The sequence below is a fragment of the Diabrotica undecimpunctata genome, chromosome 2 (assembly GCF_040954645.1).
Source record: "Diabrotica undecimpunctata isolate CICGRU chromosome 2, icDiaUnde3, whole genome shotgun sequence".
NCBI lineage: Eukaryota > Metazoa > Arthropoda > Insecta > Coleoptera > Chrysomelidae > Diabrotica > Diabrotica undecimpunctata.
Genome location: NC_092804.1, coordinates 74865564 through 74887743, shown reverse-complemented (window position 1 = coordinate 74887743; position 22180 = coordinate 74865564). Strand labels below are relative to the sequence as shown.

General features: G+C 32.9%; 1 protein-coding gene across 1 annotated transcript in view; it reads right to left on the bottom strand.

Moving 5' to 3' along the window:
* nenya overlaps positions 1-22180 on the bottom strand; it is a 230590-nt gene that overhangs the window by 188499 nt on the left and 19911 nt on the right. Inside the window, exons 3-4 of the mRNA XM_072521700.1 lie at positions 15112-15258; positions 11879-12097 (exon numbers count right to left, since the gene is read on the bottom strand). Of these exons, the coding sequence (XP_072377801.1) occupies positions 11879-12097; positions 15112-15258 (366 nt within the window). The remainder of the gene's footprint in view (positions 1-11878; positions 12098-15111; positions 15259-22180) is intronic.

The following is a 22180-nucleotide window of genomic DNA, read 5'->3' as shown; positions in this document are numbered from 1 at the left end:
ACCTGTAAACCAAAGAGGCACTTGCCGTCCAGGTGAAGAAATTTCTTCTTGAAAGTCTCCAATTCTGGGTGCATCAAAAAAGTTAAAAAATATTTAGTTAATCACTATCCGATTATGATCAATTTTTTTTACATGATGCCGAGAAATATTTTTTCCATATAATATAAATATTAAGTGTGTGATAAATCAATGTTTCTTCAGATATTTAGGTCGTAAAATTGTTCAAAAAAATAATAAATTCAATCATCTACCCCAGTATTAGTCCAAAAGTACACGCGTCAGAGTCTTAAAAAAGAATAAAATAAGAATAGGCTATTGTTAATAAGGGTCAGCTATGGTTATATTTCCTTAATACTGGTGAGTACAGGTAAAAGTCCTAAATTCATAAAATTTATAGCAGCTGACTCTATTAAAATACACATTGTGTTTGAGCTGCCTGGCCCGCGTAAAAATCATATAAACATAAACTGACTAGAAGTCCAGTCCAGTCCAGTCATCAGAGATTTGATCTCTAAAAACGAGAAATTTTGTGACCCGAAAAATATCTAGGGGTACCCCTGACTTTCCCCTAAAACCTCCTCGTTAGGGGGGACAAACATTTATTTACCAAGAATCTTTATGCCGTAGAAAAAAATGTTTTAAACAAGAAATGTAGCTAAGATAATTTTGAACAAAAACTTTTATTAGTACTTTTTGTGTAAAATGAACGCATTTAAAACGCATTTTGGTTTTTTTCAATAGAACACTCTGATCAAAAGAAACCGAACATTTTTTATTTGAAAAATTTTTTCTACGGCTTATAGATTCTTGGTAAACCGATGTGTTCCGCCCCCTGCGAGAACCTTGGGGGAAACCCGGGTGTAAGAGTAGCAAACTTGTTTGTATCTTCCTTGGGGTCTCAAAATTGACATTCTCAGCAAAATTCAGTTTGTTCGTATTATTTTTAGAGGTTCAGTGGCGTTTTCGTTTCTGACGACTGGACTACTGAGAAATAACCACTTAATATATATTTAAAATATGTATATATATATATATATATATAAATATATAAATAAATAAATATATATATATATATATATATATATATATACAGGGTGGTCCTTAAGTAATTGTACAAACAGAAACCATAGATTCTGCACTTTAAAATATTACGATTTAAGCCAACTTGCTTTAATAAAATATTGATATTAAGAAAGATACAGGGTGTTAAAGAGGAAATTTAAAATTTTATTTTTTGCTATAACTTTTACGTTTGTAAATATTTTTGGACAAAAATTTACAGTTGGATGCTTTTGAGTAGGATAAATTATAAGTTATTACTTACTTTAATGTAACTAATAGAAGGCGCCATATATGCCACATGTGTGGCATAAATTTGCGCTTAACTTTTTGCTCTTTAAGTTAGCTCTATTTGTGTTAAAAAATATTAAATATACATTATTTTTACAAAGAAAAGGTATACTCGTTAGTAACCTTAAAATTCAATCGTTTTTGAAATAAATGCATTTTACAAGGCAGCTGCACAATAATTCTTAGTTTGATATTTTGTGCGGTAAAGCACTGAATACCTGTAGATAAGCATAATTCATAGTTTATTCTTATTAAAACAACTCAAATATGATAATGTAACATAACAAAATGCTTTGTTATGGGTGCTAAATGTCTTATTGGAGAAAAGATATTTCATCTTCTTCTTTAGGTGCCGTGTCCGTATTCAGAAAGGTGTTGGCCATCATCATGTTTACAATTTCCCTTTGCTATCGCTTCTTAAGTTTCTATAATGGCGTTGTATTACTTTTTCCCTATTGTAAAATGCTAAAAACCCAAAATATGTGGTTTATGCAAGATGGTACACCACCACATTCTAGAGAGAAGGCAGTTAGAACATACTTAAATACAACTTTTCTGAACGTTGGATTGGTCGTGGTAGTCATATTCCTTGGCAATGTGATGAGATATGGATATAATTATTTAATTCATAAAAAAATCGAAAGGAATACTTATTGTTCATTACGTAAATTGTTTACCCATTTTTATTAGTACAAATAGAAACTAGAGCACAGGTATTGAATAACACGTATGTGTCCTGTTTCATAATACTTTTGCTACAAATCTAACCTGAAAGACTCAGCATTTTTACAAAAACATCATCGTTGTCCTAATAACCAATATTATTATAAATATAGTAAACACACAGGCAATTTAGTTCAGCATAATATTAGTTCGTTAGTAAATAATAATAGTCCATTTGTTCGAGATGTAATTATAGTTACTCGTAAGCTGTAACGTAATTATATAAATAAGTAATGTCATCGATATATTCATCCATTATACATTATAGCCACCACGTAGCCCCGAATTTAATCTGCTTGATTTTGGTGTATGGGGCACATTAAAACAACGTGTGTCGTAAACATTCGCAACCAACTATGGGAAGAAATAAATAATACTGCAGCAGTTTCTTTAGAACCAATGATGTTATTTAATATGAGACGATCTTATATGGAATATATTGACAAAGGAATTAAAGAAAATGGTGGACATGTCAAACACTTACTTTGACAAAAAGTTATGTTATTTAGTTTTTTCTATTTTTCCTATTAATAATTTTCCTGTTGATATATTTATTTTATTTAATATTTCGTTAACTATTAACTTTATTTAAAGGTATTTTATACCAAAATTCAGAAGTATTAATGTTTTTGTCTATTTTTTCTTCGTTGCCTGAAGTAATTGCATAGATCAGAATTATGCAGCTGATTTTTAAAATGCGATTATCTCGAAATATGTTGAGTTTTGAAGTTATTAACAAGTATACCTTTTTTTCGTTAAAATAATGTATCTTTAATATTTTTTATGCCAAATACAGGTAGCTTAAAGAGCAAAAAAGTTAAGTGCAAATTTATACAACATATGTCGCATAAGTGGTGCCCTCTATCAGTTACATCAAAGTTTGCATCAAATTATAATTTCTCATATTTAAAAGTACCCAGTTGTAAATTTTTATACATAAATGTTTATAAACCTAAAAGTTATAGCGAAAAATAAAATTTGAATTTTGCACTTTAACACCCTGTATCTTTCTTAATATCAACATTTTATTAAAGCAATTTGGCTTAAATCATAATATTTTAAAGTGTAGAATCTACTGTTTCTTTTTGTACAATTACTTGAAGACCACCCTGTATATATATATATATATATATATATATATATATATATATATATATATATATATATATATATATATATAGTGTGGAAACCACTTATGGAATAAAATTGTTTGCGTCCTTACTTTGGAAAATAATAAAAAACGTTGAGATACCTTAACTTTTAAATTTAAATGTGCGCTTTTTAACCATAAATTTGAATGTACAGGGTGATCCGCGCAAGTCTGGCATAGTCCATAATTTGTATTTTAAATTAAACACCCTGTATTTTTATGTTTTTAAAAGCTCCTTAACAACCTGATCTCAACGAACTATATCATGTAGGGTCTATTATGAATAATACAAGGTGAAATTTTGAAATTAAGTATAATTTTCTTCAAGACAATTAATTCATAGAATACCCGAGGTAATTGATTAGATTACATTAAAATAAATGCTCAAAATGTTCTCCACCTTGTTGTTGGCAATTACACAGTCTCCTATAAAACTCGTCCCGAACTTTGTTTAAAGTTTGAGGTGAAATATTCCGTATTTCTGTAGTTATCCTTTCTTTGAGGTCTTCAATGCTAGTTGGTTGTGTTGCATATATTTTGTTCTTGAGATAACACCACAGAAAAAAATCCAAAGGCGTAAGATCTGGCAACCTAGCCACTCAATAGTACCCCTTGGTCCAATCCATTGATTGAAGAGGATTTCATTCAAGTAATTTATCACCATTAAAGCATAATGAGGTGTTGCACCGTCCTGCTGGAACCAGACAGTTTCATGCGGTAGGGTCGGATCTATTGGATTGGGATATAAGTTAGCCAACTGAGGAAGAACATCGTCTCTTAGCATGCTTAAATATTTTTCCGCCGTCAAATTACCATCTACAAATATAGGACTAATAATATGATCTCCTATAATACCTGCCCAAACATTCAACTTTTGAGGATACTGAGTGTGTGTCTCACGCATTCAATGAGGATTCTCCGCTGACCAATATCTACAGTTTTGTCGGTTAACCACTCCGTTCAATGTAAATGTTGATTCATCAGAAAAAAGAATTGTGCCAAAAGCTATTTCATTTGTGTTAATTTTATCCATCATTCTTTCGCAGAAATCCATTCTACGATCTGGATCGTCTTCTGTTAGCTCCTGCATAAAAGTCAATTGATAAGGTTGCGATTCTCTGCGACACTTAACAAAATATCCACTTTCACCTCATCTTCAATGAAGTCCTGTTTTCTTTTTAATGGTTTGACATGTCCAAGTTCCCTGAATTGTGCATAAATTTTAGACACAGTACCTTGTGCAATATTAGGCAACTGAGGATACCTCTGATTAAATAAGTTTGTCACTTCAACTTGGCTCAGTGGGTCTCAGTTAAATATTTCATTTTTATTTCTGCAAGAAATTAGCTTTTAATTAGGAATTTATCATTTTAATGTAAAATGTCAACACGCCAACAACTGATTGATAACAATCCGCATTGTTTACCGATTTAGTTTAATTAGCAGATTATCTAGACAGCTTTTACCTATTCATGACAAAAAATGTTAACACGATTACTAAACAGAAATTTTCTCCAATATACTGACACTTAGAGTAGAAGCGTATTTAACTCATTTAAAATAATAGCATAACACGTGATAAATTATTAATTTCAAAATTTCACCATGTATTCTTCATTATAGACTCTACATAATATAGTTCGTTGAAATCAGGTTGTTAAGAATCATACAATATATATCATACAAAATATACAGTGTATTTCATTAAAAATAAGGATTATGGACTATGCCAGACTTGCGTGGATCACCCTGTTCATTTAAATTTATGTTTAAAAAGCGCACATTTTAAAGGTAAATTTAAAAGTTAACGTGTCCCAGAGTTTTTTTATTATTTTCTATAATAAGGACACAAACAAGTTGATTCCATAAGTGGTTTCCGCACTGTATATATATATATATATATATATATATATATATATATATATATATATATATATATATATATATACAGCATAGTGTTTGCACAACTTCACAACTTTTACATCTGTGTACGTTAATTTGTAAGTCTTCAATCCTACTGAATTTTGTATTAAATTTACTCCTTTAAATAAATGTACTTGACAAATCTAAGTTTATTACGCTACCGAAATATTTAGCAGAACTCAGGAAAAATTGTTCACTTAAAATGATAGGGTCCCAATTAGTAAGATTTATTTAATCTTACTCAGTATTTAAGAAACTATTCTCTCAAATAAAATATTTTCTATTTGATTAACTTTACGATTCATTTTTATAAGTTACCTTTTAATACCTAGCTTTTAATTAAAAGTTACGGTATCAACATTTGTTTATTTATATTTAACTTTTCGTCTCAAAAGAACTCGATGACGAGGCAGAACTATTCATGGCAAGTAGTCAACAAGTAGCACGGAAAGATACTCTACATTCATATAAACAGAAAAAGGACACAGCTTTTCAAAATAAATAGGAGATTTAATATATAAGAAAAAAGAAAGCTAAGAATAAGATGTGAAATTCCAGCTAAAATAACAGTACTTAACAACTAAGAAAATAATAAAATTTAAAGATAATTACTGTAATTTTTTATCTTTATCTTTATAAAACAGCAGCCTAATATGGGCTTTTTATAATTTCAGCGTCTAATTTACTTTGTACCGTTTGACCTGAAGGTGCTTTGCAAAGTGTAGAAAGCGAAACCGGTCGTTTTGGTAGTAAACTTAAATTGATTGTGAGTAAATCTTATTTTACCTATTTAATTTTATTTCTTTTACCTATTTAAAATTTAAAGAATTCAGCAATGAATACCTTACTCTAACCGCTAATAGTATTACAGATTTCTCATTATGAAATGCAATGAAGAAATTGAAAAGACTATTTATTCACTTTCCGCCCTTCCGGGTGGAGAATAGTAATTGGAACAAAGCAATAAACTTTTGTATGCTTTAATCGCCACATCTGGTATATTAAAACGGTTATCGCGTAGTTTATTTTTCATTCTCGTGAACAAAAAGAAATCATACGGTGTCAAGTCAGCACTGCATGCAGGATGGCCCACCAAATTGATGTTTTTCACCTTTAAATACACAGATGGTATACAAGCCGTGCGAGAGAGTGCATTGTCCTGATTTAGGAGGATGCGATAATTTCGGTTGTTTTTGCGGAGTTCATCAATCACTTTTAACAAACAAATGGGTTTATACATTCAACTTTGACCTAACGACTCTAACGAAATCTAGAGGGGACTACTTTTGTTGGCTTTCGGTCGAGTTTAAACGCCCATACCGTTGATTGGTTTTTTTTATTTCTGACTCATAGTAATACATTCATGTTTTACCACCAATTTTACAACATTCATGTTTTACCACAAATCGTTTAAGTGTAATTCGGCACCAATAGATATGCGCCTACTTATGGACAGCAGTCAAATTATGAGGAATCAAACAACTACACATTGTTACTGCCTAATTTTCATGCAAAATTGTTTACTTATGCACAATCCCAATAATGCATGAATGTTATGATAGGAAACATGTCGATCCTTTTCAATCATGCCGCGCTGAGCATCAATGTTTTCCGTAATACCAGCTGTGATCGGACGCCCTTTATAGAATAATAATTCAGAATATTCTATGGGAAAGTTAACATCAACAAAAAAGAATTCAAGACAACTACAAACCAATGTAGAAGTCTGAATGGCGACCTATTAGCAACAAGGAAAGGTTTATAGAATCGATGGATGTAATATTTTAACTGGGTACTTAAAATAGAGGAAGACGAAAAAACCTGGAAAACGAAAGTAATGATGCAAGCGGAACAGATGAGAGGGAAGAAAAACCACCAACGACACTTGAAGTTGAAGAAGCAGTTAAAAAACTAGCCAGAAACAAATCACCCGGAATAGATAATCTCTCAGCTGAACTATATAAAGATGGCGGCCACGATATCTTAATGACACTACAGCAGTTTATAAAAGAAGTATAGACACAGAAGTCCCTCCCCGTGATTGAAATATTGGAACACTTTGCAAAATACACCAAAAAGGCGATATCTATGAATACTCTAACCGCAGAGGAAGTAAGCTCCTAAATAATAGTCTCTACTATACTATGCCACAGTACGTCATTATATTATTATCATCATCGGTTCGCTTTAAGTCCACTCTAGAACATAGGCCTCCCCTGTTTGTATCCAGAACGCAAAGTCTTGTGCAGTATGGATTCAATTTTTCGTCACCTTTCGCAGGTCATCTTGCCATCGTGTAGGTGGTCTTCCCGTGTTTCTTACCTGTTCTTGGTCTCCATTCGGTAAACTTGCGTATCCACCTTCTATCCTTCCTTCTTGTAACGTGAACAGTCCATCTCCATTTTAATCTGCTAACTGTAAATCTAGACAACATCTGTAACTCTGATTCGGTTTCCTAGGTCTTCGTTTCTGATTTTGTCTTTTATTGTTACTCCTATTATTGGACGCCCTTCTTTGTGCTAATCTTAGTATTGAGGAAATGTTTTGTGTTAGGAACATTGTTTCAGCACTATAGGTAGAACACACCGATCTAAGACTTTCCACTTCAGATTAATCGGTATGTTGCCGTCTTTAAATACGTTTTTAAGATATCCATATGCTACCCATCCATGTTCTATTCTTCTTGATACCTCAGCTGTTTGGTTGTCCTTACCTATTGTAATTTCATCTCCAAGGTATATGTGTTTATCAACAAGTTCTACTACGTCGTTTAGAAGTCTTGTATTTTGTTTTGGGGATATTTAGAAGATAATGCTAGAGGTCCATGCTGAAACCAACACTCACTGTAGTAGTCACCATCTTCCCAGTAAACTTTATCAAGATTACCGCCACCAAAAATCTCCTACCTGCTCGCTGGTTTGGTACCGGTCTAGTTTTTAACCCAATCTTGTTATGATTCTTGTGAAGGGTTTGTACATATGGCTTAACAGGCTATTGGGAAACTTATCAGGATTAACAGGAATTATTAGACGTTGTAGACATTTCTCGTATGCATAAATTAAAAAGTTCTTATATTTTGAGGATCAGAACAAATGATCAATTCGTCATTTAGGTCACGTAGTCTATAAACCCGGCCGATTAGAAAGAGATGCACGGACTGCTTTGCGTCGGTTTTTTCTGTCTCACTGAGGGAACGGGCCTGTGTTGCAACAGACAGTCTGTTTGTATTACATGTCTGTGGTTGTACATATATATTTTCCTAGAGTTTTGATAATAACCTTTTTCAGAACAATTTTCGGAGTGGAAGTCGAAACTTCAAACACTAGTTAATTAAAAATATGATTTACATAAACATAATATTTAAATTAAACATGGCACAAGATAGTAGTTTTAGAACCTTAACATACATTTAGTTTCAAAAAACTTATAGTGGCATGAAAAGCTTCTAGTGTATAAAAATAGTGTTTATAAAAATACATACTTAGTATATATTTAAAAATTATTTTTATAAAAAATTAAAATTTTTTAAATGAATGAAAATTTTAGAGCATTTTCGGTCTTATCAGACCATCATGAGTTAAAACATAGTGAGCAATTGAAATTAGCCCAAATAATGTAATAACCTTTACATTAAATATTAAATAAATTCAAAATTCAAAATAAAGAGACATAAAGTCGCTTTAATATTAAAAGTATTATAAGTCACTATTAAGGTCGATTTATACATATCCGTGCCGTGTCCCTTCCGTGTTAACGTTATCAACTTGATATAACGTTAAAAATACCCGTAATTTGCACTGACACGGAACGGACACGGCACGGATAGTATAAATCGATCTTTATAAGAACTACATGTATGTCCTACTGCAGATAGAAAACCCTTCGTTGTAGTAAAAGGCTCTCCATAACGTTAACACTTTGCTAAATTTTAGGTATAAAATAAATATATGTGTCATTAACCCGTTGTTCATAGTTTTGCATATTTTGGTACGTTTTTTTTTTAATAAGTAGTATTCTTGCATAATGTTATTTAACGTAAATTCCTTTCACCTACTTGTTTAATATTTTTTTTTTGAAAAAAAAAAAAACTACCGTGCAATATTAATTTATAGTCGAATTAGATATACAAAGTACTAAAATATCACTTTTGATTTTTGTTAAAAAATACTTCAGAGTAAACTAGAACATTTTGTCAATTTAAATTGTGGTGGTTAGATTGACCATATGTCTATTAGAGTGTACAGTTTTTGAGACGTCTGCGATTACGGGTTAAAGTTATAGTTTTGGTAAATATATTTAACTTTTTATTTTCAAATGGAAATACTTGTACTAAAAATAAAATAATTGTGGGAAACCTTTTAATTTGTTTATGCACGGGTTCCAACCATTTCTAAACTTTTTATCGAACATAATTACAATCGGCATTCCTAATGATCATTAGGCTAATTTGCTTAATGTGTTTGGGATCTTTGTAAGCGGTTATATTATATTTTACCTCCCAAGCACAACAGTTAGAAAGTTTCTGTCATACTGATCTAAACTCAGTATATTGTAATTCAAACGTGTAGTTTCAAGTGACCATCATGCCTAAACGTAAGTTTGATATTGATGAATTAATTGCAAATGTGCATAAATACTTTACCATGGAAAAAGACAATGGTGGACCTTTAATGTCATTACTATGTTTAAATCAACGCGTTTGTAACCCACTCAAGAAAGTGAAAGTCAGCTAAAAACTGTAATAAAGACTGTCAGAGATTATCAAGAAGATCTTACTGTGACTAAGTATCACGAAGACAAAAAAACAACATTCTAGGAGCATTGACTTAGCTAATCGATAAAAATTTGAAATTGGCAATATTTTGTATCGAATGCGTGAAAACAATCAACATGTCAGTTTAGATACTTGACTGGCCAAAATAAGAGAAAGACAAGTTTCTGAAATTAAGAAGACTAGCCTTTGGAGTGTTGAGAGATTTAGGATTTAAATTCAAAAAAGACAATAATAGGTTACTTTTATGCGAAAGAGGTAGTGTGATTCACAAAAGAATTAAATTTTTGGGAGAATATACTAGACTTAAATCTGAAAATACAACATTTGTATACTTAGATGAGACATGGATATTTTCAAAGGGTGGAATTAAAAGAATTTGGCAAGACGACAGCATAAAATCAATAATACACACAGATAGCGAAGGCAAAAGACACATCATTCTTCATGCAGGAGGGAAAGAAGTCTTTCCATGAAAACATGTATGCAGATATGTTTGTTAATTGACTTGAGGAGAAACTGTTACCTAGTCTGAGTGAACCATCAGTTATAGTTTAAGATAATGCACCTTACCATTCGGAGATTTTGGAGAAACAACCAAAACAGTCGTGGAACGTACCGAGCATAAAAAATTGGTTAGTTCAAAATAATATCAATTTTCCGATACGCTTTCAAATCAGAGTTACTGGAAATTTCGAAACGTAATGAAAAACCAACAGTTTATAAAGTTGACCAAATTTTATTAAGTTATGGACATCAAGTACTACGGTTACCGCCGAATCACTGCTAGTTTAATCCCATAGAATACATCTGGTAATCATGTAAAAAGTATTAAGTATGATAATAACGATGGACGCAGTGGATACAGTGACGATGCAGTTAGAGAAATGTGGCAAAAAGCTCTTAAAACTGCAACTCCAGAAATATGGGCCAAATCTGCAAATAAATGTGAAAAATGAATAGAAGAGTGGTGGATCCGGGAAAATAACACTAGTGAAATTAATCTAGTGATTATAAATTTACATAATGATAGTGGTAGTGAATTTAGTGACGATGATGATGATTTATAAATTTAAATAATCAGTAGGTACACTATTATAAAGTTATTCACAAAATAATCGTACAGCAGGTTAACTATTATATTTATATATTCATTATTAGCCAAATATACAATAATATTTAAAATTCCATTTGAATTTTTTGCTTCTCATTTTATACAAATTAACTCTGATAATATAGACAAAAATATTCTAAACAAAGTAAGTAATTAAAAAGATTATGGATAACTCCAGTGCAGTTTACCGTGCCTTTTACTACAACGAAAGGTTTTCTGCGAAATCCATTAATCGTTTAGAGGTGTAAGTTGGTTGAATATACTGTATGGGTTGTAGGCTTGTATAGTAGGTAGGTTGTAGAGTTGACTGGTATCTTTCCTAGGAGATACATATGTAATAATTTTAATTTATAATACATTTAATGTGCAATTTTAACGTTAATACACCTTTTCAAGTGGCTAATTTTAATTGTTAACTATGTTTTTATTGAAAACGTTCTGAAATTTTAATCCGTTTGTACAATTTGAATTTTTTATAACAATAATTTTTAAATATACACCATTTTACACTAGTTGTTAACTTCACTGTTTTTTACACAAGTTTTTAAACTATAATATAAAGCCAACCACTGGGATTTGTCCTTTTTATTAGATATTAAGTTTAATTATCTTTAACGATAGTTAACAGAAATAAAACTAAAAAATATAAAAAATCACACTCAAAATTAGACATCTGCTACAATAAATAATAAGTTATTATTTGGAAAATAAAAAGTGCAAAAGTAGTTTCGTTATAAACCAGATAAAGAACAGGACCAAGTTCTGAATATGACTCCATCGCAGATCGAAATATTCGATTTATTTTTATATTCTTTTCTTAATACAATAATAAAAAATGTTTACTCACCGGTTGATTGCGAAGTGCAGACATTCCTCTCGTATTTTCATCGTAATTATTAAGTCTTTGAGCATACCCTGGCATGGAATTACCAGATGGTTTAGATTTATCCTGTATCGGTGTAAATGGAATAATTGAAGAAATAGCAGATTTACATGGAGAAATATCGTCGTTCATCGCCGAAGGAGTGCTTGTAATGAAACCCCCAGCATTTGGACGACTGTTATTCTAAAATATTTATAACTTGCACTATATTTTGTACTATGGCTAGATTAAACTAAAGTGATAAAGAAACAAGCTAACCCTTAAAAACGAAAATACATATGCATTGTGACCATGGACTTCCAGGAATGAACCGTGTCAATATCGTAGTAAATATATTTACAATTAATCAGTTCAATTATAATACATATTAGAGAGGTCTTTTATATCAGTTTTATTATTTATATCAAATGGTTATTTTTGACTCACTATAATTTATAAAATAAAATTGTTATATAAATCATCATTAAAATAAACCAACCATGTCTGTCATGTAAACCCTCTTCAAAACCATTATGAGAATTAAAACTCATAACTATAAATTGTCAAAGACCTGATCCTATCGAGCATACTGCTTTCTCTCGATCAGCTGGCTCCATTTCTACTTGCCAGTATCCACTTACTTTTTATTCTGAGCAATCTTTTTTTTTCTACCGAATTGAGTTGACGGTAGTCAATATAAAAAGTAGATACTCGGTAGACGGTACCTGGTCAATATAAAATGGAGCCATCCATTTTTATCAAAACTAAAGTTCATGAACTATTTTTTGGTTAAATGACCCCTTGTTTACCCATATCTCCAATAATTTCGTCAACTTCGTCTCGTTTCGTATATGGAAGTTTTAGCAATTAATATTTAATGGTCAACTGTCATCTGATCAATACCTATTAGCAGATTAGTTTTGCCGTACTCTTATTAATTGCTGTTAAAAGTTGTACTGATGCTGGTCATAATCTAATAAAGTCTCTGATTTTTTCTGGTCGTTTAATGGTTGTTCTTATTACAGCTGTATCTACTAAAAATGGTATATCCTATTATCGAAACAACCTATGAACCAGCTTTAGCAACATCATTGACAAAACATACAAGTATTTTTAGAATTTTTTTGTAATAAGCAATATACTTGAAAAATCTGATGGTCTTAAGAAGTTTCCACCACAAATTATTTTTAGATTATATATTATTTAAACAATAACTCTCACACTTTAGTCTATTGATTACGTACTTTTGAAATGAACTACAACGTTAATAGATGTTATTTATTTCATATGATCAATGGACCCCCAAATATGAAAAAACCGAGGAGTGCTAAAATTTAAAGGGGTAAATTGGTTCGTATTAATTGAGCATTTGGGTGAATTCTATGTACTTCGTACATATACATCTAGAGAAAAAATGTTGAAAATTAAATTTCCTATCGAAATGTCACCTTTTAAAGTAAAAAATATTTTTTTTTTGGCAAAAATATGTTCAAAAAACGAAGTAAAGAAACTTAAGAAAAAAAAAACTTCCATCATTTCTCTTTAAAATGACGTTTAGTAGAAGTCTTTAAGACTTATAGTATCCGAGACATCGTTTTTCAAAGTTTCCCACTCACACCATTTTTGGTGTCGTATAATCGTATCTCAGACACTATTAAAGTAGTCTTAAAGACTTCTACGAAACGTATTACCTGTTCTCACTTATGGTTCCCAAACGTGGACATTTACAAAAGCAAACATGGACAAAATCATAAAAACCCAAAGAGCAATGGAAAGACAAATGTTGCACATAAGACTAATGGATAAAAAGAGAAACGAGTGGATAAGGGAGAAAACAAAAGTGAGGGATGTTAGACAAAAAGTTGCAAAATTGAAGATTTTACCGGACACAATATAAGACAAAAAGAAGACCGATGGAATGAAATTCTTATAAGTTGGAGACCATGGCAATATAAACGAAGCAGAGAAAGGCCCCAAATGAGATGGGCAGATGATATCAAGAAGCACGTGGGCTCTAGGTGGATGACTGTAGCGACAGACAGAGAAGAATGGAAAAAGATTGGGGAGGCCTATGTCCAAAGATGGACCGCAGAAGGCTAATTAGATAGATAGAACACATTTAAATTATGGTGAATCAGCAGGTCCCGATAATATATCAGCATGGACAATGAATCAAAAGCAATAATTACACAGATACTAAACAACATATACAACTCTGGAGAAGTACCAACAGAATAGCTGAAGTCTGGGTTTATTGCACTTCTAAAACAACCAGAAGCCAAATGCGAAGAATACCGTACGATAAGCCTAATGATTCATCTCCTAAAATTGTTTCTAAAGATAATCCATAAGAGAATTTACTAGCTGTATCAAAGTCAAATTTCCCTAACCAGTTCGGGTTCATAAACGCCGTTTACGAGAAAAACTTTATTCTCAATACAAGTCTTATTCTAGAGATGCAGAGACGTCAATTGCGACGTATATGGTTGTTTTGTTTATTACGACAAAGCATTTGATCGAGTACAGCACGCCAAGATGATGCAAATACTAAAAGAAACAGGAATTAACAACCAAGATCTAAAAATAATCAGAAACATTTATTGAAACGTTTGAAAAAACTGTAATGACTGTAACGACAGTAACGACACATCGCGTGACCACACACTACGTGGAGTAGTAAAGGCAGTGGCATGCGAGTTTATTAATAACATAAAATAAAAAAATAAAACAAAATAAAATTTACCATACTTTACATATTTTATAAATCGATTATCGAATTGAATCGATTATACAATCGATTATCGAACATAGAAAACATAGAATCAAATCGATTATTGAATCTATTATTGAATCGAATCGATTATTAAATCAAATCGAACCGATTATCAAATCCAATCGAATCAATTCTCAAATCAAATCGAATCGAATCGATTATCGAATGGATTATCGAATTGATTATCGAATTAAGACGATTATCAAATTGAATCGAATTAATTATATAATCGAATCGATTATTGAATCGAATCGAATAGGAAGAAAATAGAAGAGAATAAAATAAAATAAAGTAAATTAAAACCATCGCTCCTTGCTTAGACGATAAGAAAGCTATGCTTCCTCTCCTCGGTTACTCCCTGAGTGCCACATCCCGTTTTTTGTAATAAAACGGATAATAAAATCAGTTACGATAATAAACTAGATAAATTATAAAATCTACTTACCAGCAACATATTCCGCATCATTTTATTCTCGCTTAAAACTCCTTTTAGTTTATGATGATAATTAAGTAATTCCTTTTTTGCGAATTGGTACTTTTGCATTTGAGCTTGACACAATCTCTGCCTATGCGTCATTTGGAAATGGTAAATCTAAAATACACACACCCTAATTTATATTAAATCACTCAGTATTTTTTGTAAACATTTATTCAGACAAAAATCAATAGAAAATAAAAGAACAAAACAAAAAGCTATTCATTTCTACAAAGTTTAGTTTGTCGACAAAGGGGATATTCAACACAATTTTTATTCAAATAAAAATATGTATTGATACCTCTACAAGAACGAATACGACGAGACATCTAGTGGTATACCTAGTTTCAATTAAGTTATTAATTTTTTCCTCATGCTGATCTTCCTCTCCTTTCATGTAAAGCTGCTTGAATCAATTGTTCTGAATTGCCAAGAGAATGTTGAGGAACTATAATTTTTATTTTGATCATTTCTCAAGCATTTGATAAAAAATGAGTAATATATACTCTTTGCTAACAAACAAGGATACAGATTTATTATATGAGGTGAGAAATATTTCGACAAATTACATACATGTAGAAGAGGCATGTGATCTGAATTCCGACACTCACCTATACTTCTTACGTTAAGTGACACTATAATTCCGAAACAGAATGATCTGCATTATTATCTATAAGTCTAAGTAATAAAATGACTGACTGTCATTTGGGCCGCACTGAGCTGAGGCCCAATCCATCGTTAAGGAAATGTGGCATTAAGGTGATTTCTAACAGCTAATGGAAAGTGAGGTGGAGCACCATCCTGCATTTGTTTTATTACATCTAGTAACAAATCATCCAAGATATCACTAAGAGTATTTAGAAAAAAAAATTCTCCATTTGAATTTGAAAAAAGAACTCTAGCCCTACTAGGTGTCGTTTATAAAAAAGATTATTTTAAAATACTGCATCTTTTCCAACAGAAATATTCTAGTCTATGTCCCAATATTTATAACTCGCCCTGTGTAGTGGATCTGCCAAAGTCCCAAGGACTTTTCAAAAAGTTCATGAAATATGTGGAATAAGCTAAATGGCTGTAGTGCGACCGGTATAGAATAGAGAACTTCTAGAGAAAAAAAGACATCGCTCGCTGTGTAACCGTGTTTGTAAACCAAGTGGAAATACCGACCATTAATTGGCCTGCATGTTTGCCGAGCTTAAACTCGATTGAACATGTCTGAGATATGCTAGGCATAATACTAATGTTAGAATTTCTGTTATTCAAAATACTGACGAAGTGAGAACTGTTCTAATTGGAATATGAGAAACTCTATCTCAAGGATCATTACAAATATGAGAAGATGGGTTGTTGTGATCATAAAGGCTTGTGAAAAACACATTTGAACAAGAGCAACTGCTACGTAAAATAATTTATACGTTATATTTTTTAATCAAAATTACTGAAAAGTATCGTCAAAAAAAGTTTTGACCCAATTTCATTAAATTCTATTTCCTACTTATAGTTATTTCTGTGGCTATTTTGATAAAAAATTATAAGCATACAGTGAAATGATTACAAAAAAAATACTGCATATTTTTCCACAGGAACATTTTATTAAGTAATGTTTGATCCAATAGTCATATTTAGTCCAAATAATCTAACCCTAGTATATGTCCCAATAGTTATAATTCATCCTGTATATAAACTCCCCGCTAACACACACTGTGTCCTGTGCAAAGTCCTACTCAGTTTAAAGCTCCCTCCCCGCCCAGATCGGCACGAGAAGATGAAACGAAGAAGAAAGTTTCTTTAATATGTATCAAAAAGTACCACACCGCACCGTCTTGCACAATTTGGGTAATGTACCGATCTGCAGTCAAAGTTATGCAATCAATCAACAATGATTGCATGCCCCTAAATTTAGAATTAGGTAAACTATTAATGTTATTAACCTGGACGTTGATAGGCTTTTTCTCTCCAATCAATCGAGTTTACTTTATTTTGTTCACCTACTTAGGTTTGCTCATATTCAGGATTTTGTTTTTCGTTTTGCTCTGATGTTTGTGTTAATAATTTTGTATTAGTTTTATGCTACCAATGAAATTTGACATGCTTGTGTGTTTTTTGGTAAATATATTTTTAGTAGAAGGCACAAGTGTTATTTAGTAATGGTAATTTCCAAAATGGTGTTTATTATTTTTCTAATTTTATTGTATATGTCTTGAGAGCAGTTGCTGCGGTCACCTCCCTATAATCAGATATATTTGCAATGGGTGGGAACTCCAAAACAATTTTCCTTCCTTACAGAGTTGGTCTTTATTGCACTATTGACCAACTAAAAACATGGTATAGAGACATACACACCTACACATCTGCACTTTTCTCAATCAGCAAGTCACCAGATAGCCCACTATAACTGGCTCATCATATGATGAGATTTGCACCGTGTTCCCCAATCTCAAGATATACACCCTCATGTTGAGATGTTGTATGATATAGGGAGGAAAATGTTGCCTTACTGATACTTAAAAGAGCTGATGAACTCTGAGGATTATATCTTTGGCACTATATGGGCGTACAGCTGTGCAAACAGTATTTAATTCAACTAGAGGAAATAAAATAAACGTGGAGATAAAAGGAAAAAGATAGCCCAAAAGAGTACTCAGAAATGAATAACTCTTCCGAGGTTACAAATATAAATAAAAAGAGAAAGAGCAAAGAGACGACCCCGATCACAGAGTCTGTCCCTGCCTCGAACAGATGTTAATGACTCCAATCAGTTCCTACAAGCAAAACTTCGACTTCAGCACAGTTACATAGTTATAAGCAGAACTTATTGTTGCTATGAGATTCGATGACGTCTTCATTCAAGATTCCTGGGTATACCAGGACCAAATAAAAGTTCTATCGGATGTGAGCTTATACAGCAGATTTGTTGAAGTTTCGAGGGCTGGTAGTAGTTAATGGAGGGTGAATATTGCTTTCGTTAAGACCGGTGAAAAAAAAACAGTCTCCAGAGAAAAAAATCTCTCTGGAAATCTTAAACCCGATTATTTCAACACGGTTCAGATTAAAAATTTTTGGATTGGATAATTTATATATTTTTTACTACGTTAAACAGAACTGTAAACTAAAACTGTAATAGAGTAGGCAGAGTCGGCTTTCTTCTACATAGAAACTTTACTAAAAGCATTTTGTAAATAAAACCAAAAACATTAAGATGTATTAGCCAGTGTTACTATAAAACCGAAAAAGAGGTATAATATTAAAAGATTTTAAGCTTACCGCTCAACGTAGAAGAAATGGACATATTGAAGCATTAATTTTCTTTTTCACGAAGTAGATCACAAAAATCAATATAGTTCATATCTTTTTGCGTTGTGTGTTTCAAAAGTTGTTTTCGAAGGGAAGAATTATTTATTGTCTGTTTTCAATCCGGTTTTTTCCTTGTCAATTACCTTGTTGTTAGAGAGATTTTAAGAATATTAGCTGAGTTTTTAAATAAGGATTTACAAATGTTTTGTTTTGAACTAGGCATTAGAAAAACAGGCGGATCTGAAAAGCGTTTATCGTTGTAGGGAAGTTTGTGAAGAGGTCATTTTTTATTTAGGCAGCACCGAGAAAGTTGGTGAGCGGGCGGCACTGTCATTTTGTCACCGGGGGCCAAGAGCACTATGAAAGGTACAGTTCCCGTCATATAAAACTGGTAGACTTTTTTTCCCAATGTAAACCTGTGTTCAGACTTGACACAATGGTTCGTGAATAAATTTGTTGTTGCCATCATAGATAACGGAATTGCAATAAATCTAAATAAAAAAAGAACATGAATGTGTTGCTTGTGTGAGTCCATTTCAAATAGGTAAAAGAAATAAATTAGACTTACTCACAATCAATTTAATTTTACTACCCAAAACGACCGGTTTCGCTTTCTAAAATTTGCAAAGCAAATTTGCAAAGCTTTGCATACATATGAGAGAAGATAGTAATATTAGAAGGCAAGACTGAAGGTAACAGGGGCATAGGACGAAAGAAAATGAATTAATTCATCAAGCTCAGAATATTGCCATATTGATCGCCAACCTCAACAGAGAAGGCACTCAGGTGGAGGAGGATGTGAGAAGATCAACTTACACAACTTGAAAAACACGATTTTCGGTTATGTTATAAGAGTTGTACCAGTTTTTTATGACGCGAACGGTACTTCTCGGTGGGGCAGGAGAGAGTAAGGTGACTTATGGATTAGGGAGCAGAAAAGTTTGTTTGTTCGGTGGCTCGTATAATTTGCCGGTACAAGCAAGGAGACTCCTATCATCTCAGCGGAATGTTGAGTATGTCTACTTAATTCTTCAATTACAGTTTCACTGTAATGAAAAGACAAGTGCTCCTTAAGAAATTCTTCTTTGAGTTCCTCCCATGTATTAACTCTCAGACATAAGCACATCCTCGTAAAACTGATACACTATATCATAGAATAAGTCTACATCCGATTCTAACAAAATATGTTTTGGAACGTGACGAGTCACACTGAATTCTTCGACCAACTTAAAGATAGCTAAAATTGATATAGACTTACTACATCTAGAAAATTTTTGAGTGTTCTACTTATGTGATAGCACCATTCTAGAAGCAGCAGCATTTGATCCAACCTACATCCACTGCAGGTCTACTTTGGAGAGAACTAAACAACAGTTCCTAAATAAGCGTGAAAAGTTTCGATAACTGCAGCTATAACATTGACTACGGGGGTATTGGATTAGTTGGATGAGCCTTCTCATAAAATAAATCCAGTAACGACAATACTCGAGCAAGTAATGCTGATCTAGTAGTCTTTTTATCGTCATCATCTCCATGTTCAATCAGATCCACTCTTCCTAACAAATGATTTAATTGTGTCTCCAATTTTGTATATTCAGATGTAGAAGGTATTCCAGTTATACTCTGAAGAGCTGTATCCACTTCTACAAGATTCTTATCCACTGCATTTTTGTCCTCCATAAATGTATAAGGATGCGCCAGATATTGAATTGTTTTGTCATCATTACGTTCCATCCGAAGTAGAGGAGATAAAGCTTTTCTATTTTCATCCATCGTCCCAGTTTTGACTACTCGAATCCTTAATTCATACTTAAGAGCCTCTTTTTTCAAACGGTTAATTACTAACTTTCGAGACATGATTCCTAAATATTTCTTCTTCTTCTTAAGGTGCCATGCATTTCTGCGTAGGCGTCCACCGTACATCGTCTTGTCAGGTGAGATGTTAAATATTCTGGATTAAATAATTCTGTTTTTAGCAGCATTGCGAAGCATTTCATAGCTGTGGATTCCTGTCCATTGTCGAATATTGCGCAGCCATGACATTTTTTTACGTCCGAGACCTCTCCTACCCTCTATTTTCCCTTCGAGTATCAGTTGCTGAAAAGTGTATCGTTCTCCTCGTATAATGTGCCCCAAGTATGCAGTCTTCTTACTTTTTACATAATTAAAAAGTTCCCTATCCTGTAAGTCCGCTCTTCTGAGTACTTCCTCATTTCTGACCCTGTCCGTCCATGATATTCTGAGCATTCGACGCAGGCACCACATTTCGAACACTTCAAGTTTGTTAATGGAACTGGCCTTTAACGTCCATGCTTCCATTCCGTACAAGAGAACAGGCCACACGTAACACTTAAGCATCTTGTATCGGAGGTTGAAGTCCAATTTGCGATCAGTCAGAAACTTACGAAGCCTCAAAAAAGCATTTCTGGCTTGTTCAACTCTGCTTTTTATTTCATTCTCGGGGTCCCAACCCTCATTCAGCAAACATCCCAAGTATTTGAATTGCCTGACTTGTTCGATTTCTTCTCCAGAGACATATATCTTTGCGTTGGGGTAATCATTTCTACTTATAATCATTGATTTTGTCTTCTTGATATTTATTTTCAAACCCCGAGCTTCACTTGCAAGAGTTAGATCATTCAAAAGGCACTGAAGATCTTCGATGTTATCTGCCACTATGGCTGTATCATCGGCATACCTGATGTTATTAATAAATATGCCGTTAACTTTAATACCCTTATTAGAGTCTTCCACTGCTTCTGCGAAGGCTTTTTCTACGTATAAATTGAACAGCATTGGAGACAGTATACAACCTTGCCTTACTCCTTTTTTAATGGAGAAATCTTCTGTTTCGTTGGAATTTTGAAGACGTACCTAAATATTTAGTCAATAAAAAGATTAAGTTGAATCTTAAGTAATAGTGCACCTAACAAATCTATAACTGTTTCCTAATTTAGACCAATGTACCTATCAAATGTTACTAAAAAATTTACTAAGTACCTATCAAACTCAAGGTTCTTTAAATAATACAACATTTAGTTTCAAATGAAGTTAGATTCCGAGGAGGAGGTTGTCAATCCTCTACCGGACGCGTCCCCAGGTGGCGGATAGGGGAATGCCTCCCAGATATGGGTGGTATCGGGGAAATGAAATACCCGACGCGGACCAAAACTGACAACAGTAGCGTCTGACCCAGAGTGGGCGGCTGCAAACAGCGTCTGACCCAGAGTGGGCGGCTGAACAATAGGTCCTCCAAAAGGGGGTTGTGGCGTTAGGCGTTAGCAACCTAGCACACTTAAAAAAATCCAAGGGCTAACGAACAATTGGCAGAAATGAAAATTTTTAAAATTAATCCCCGGGTGGCAATCCACACCTCCGAAGGAGGGAGCCCCATCGGATACGGGGGGGGCACTTCTGCTTTGAGTTCAACAAACCCGGCTTCGAAACTCAACCGAAGACAAAGACAGAGAAAACTAAGAATCGGCACATGGAATGTGCAGGGCTGGAGAACAAAAGCCAGTGAAGTAACATCAGAATTCGAAAAGATGAATCTCGATATCCTCGTCACAACGGAAACAAAAAAGAAAGGAAACGGCACGGAAAGAATAGGGGAACTAATCCATTGTTGGAGCGGAGTAGAAAAGAAAGACCGCGCAAAAGCTGGAGTTGGAATTCTACTAAAGAAGAAATGGGAAAAATCTATAGACGATTGGGAACCCATAAACGAGAGAATTGCCAAACTGAA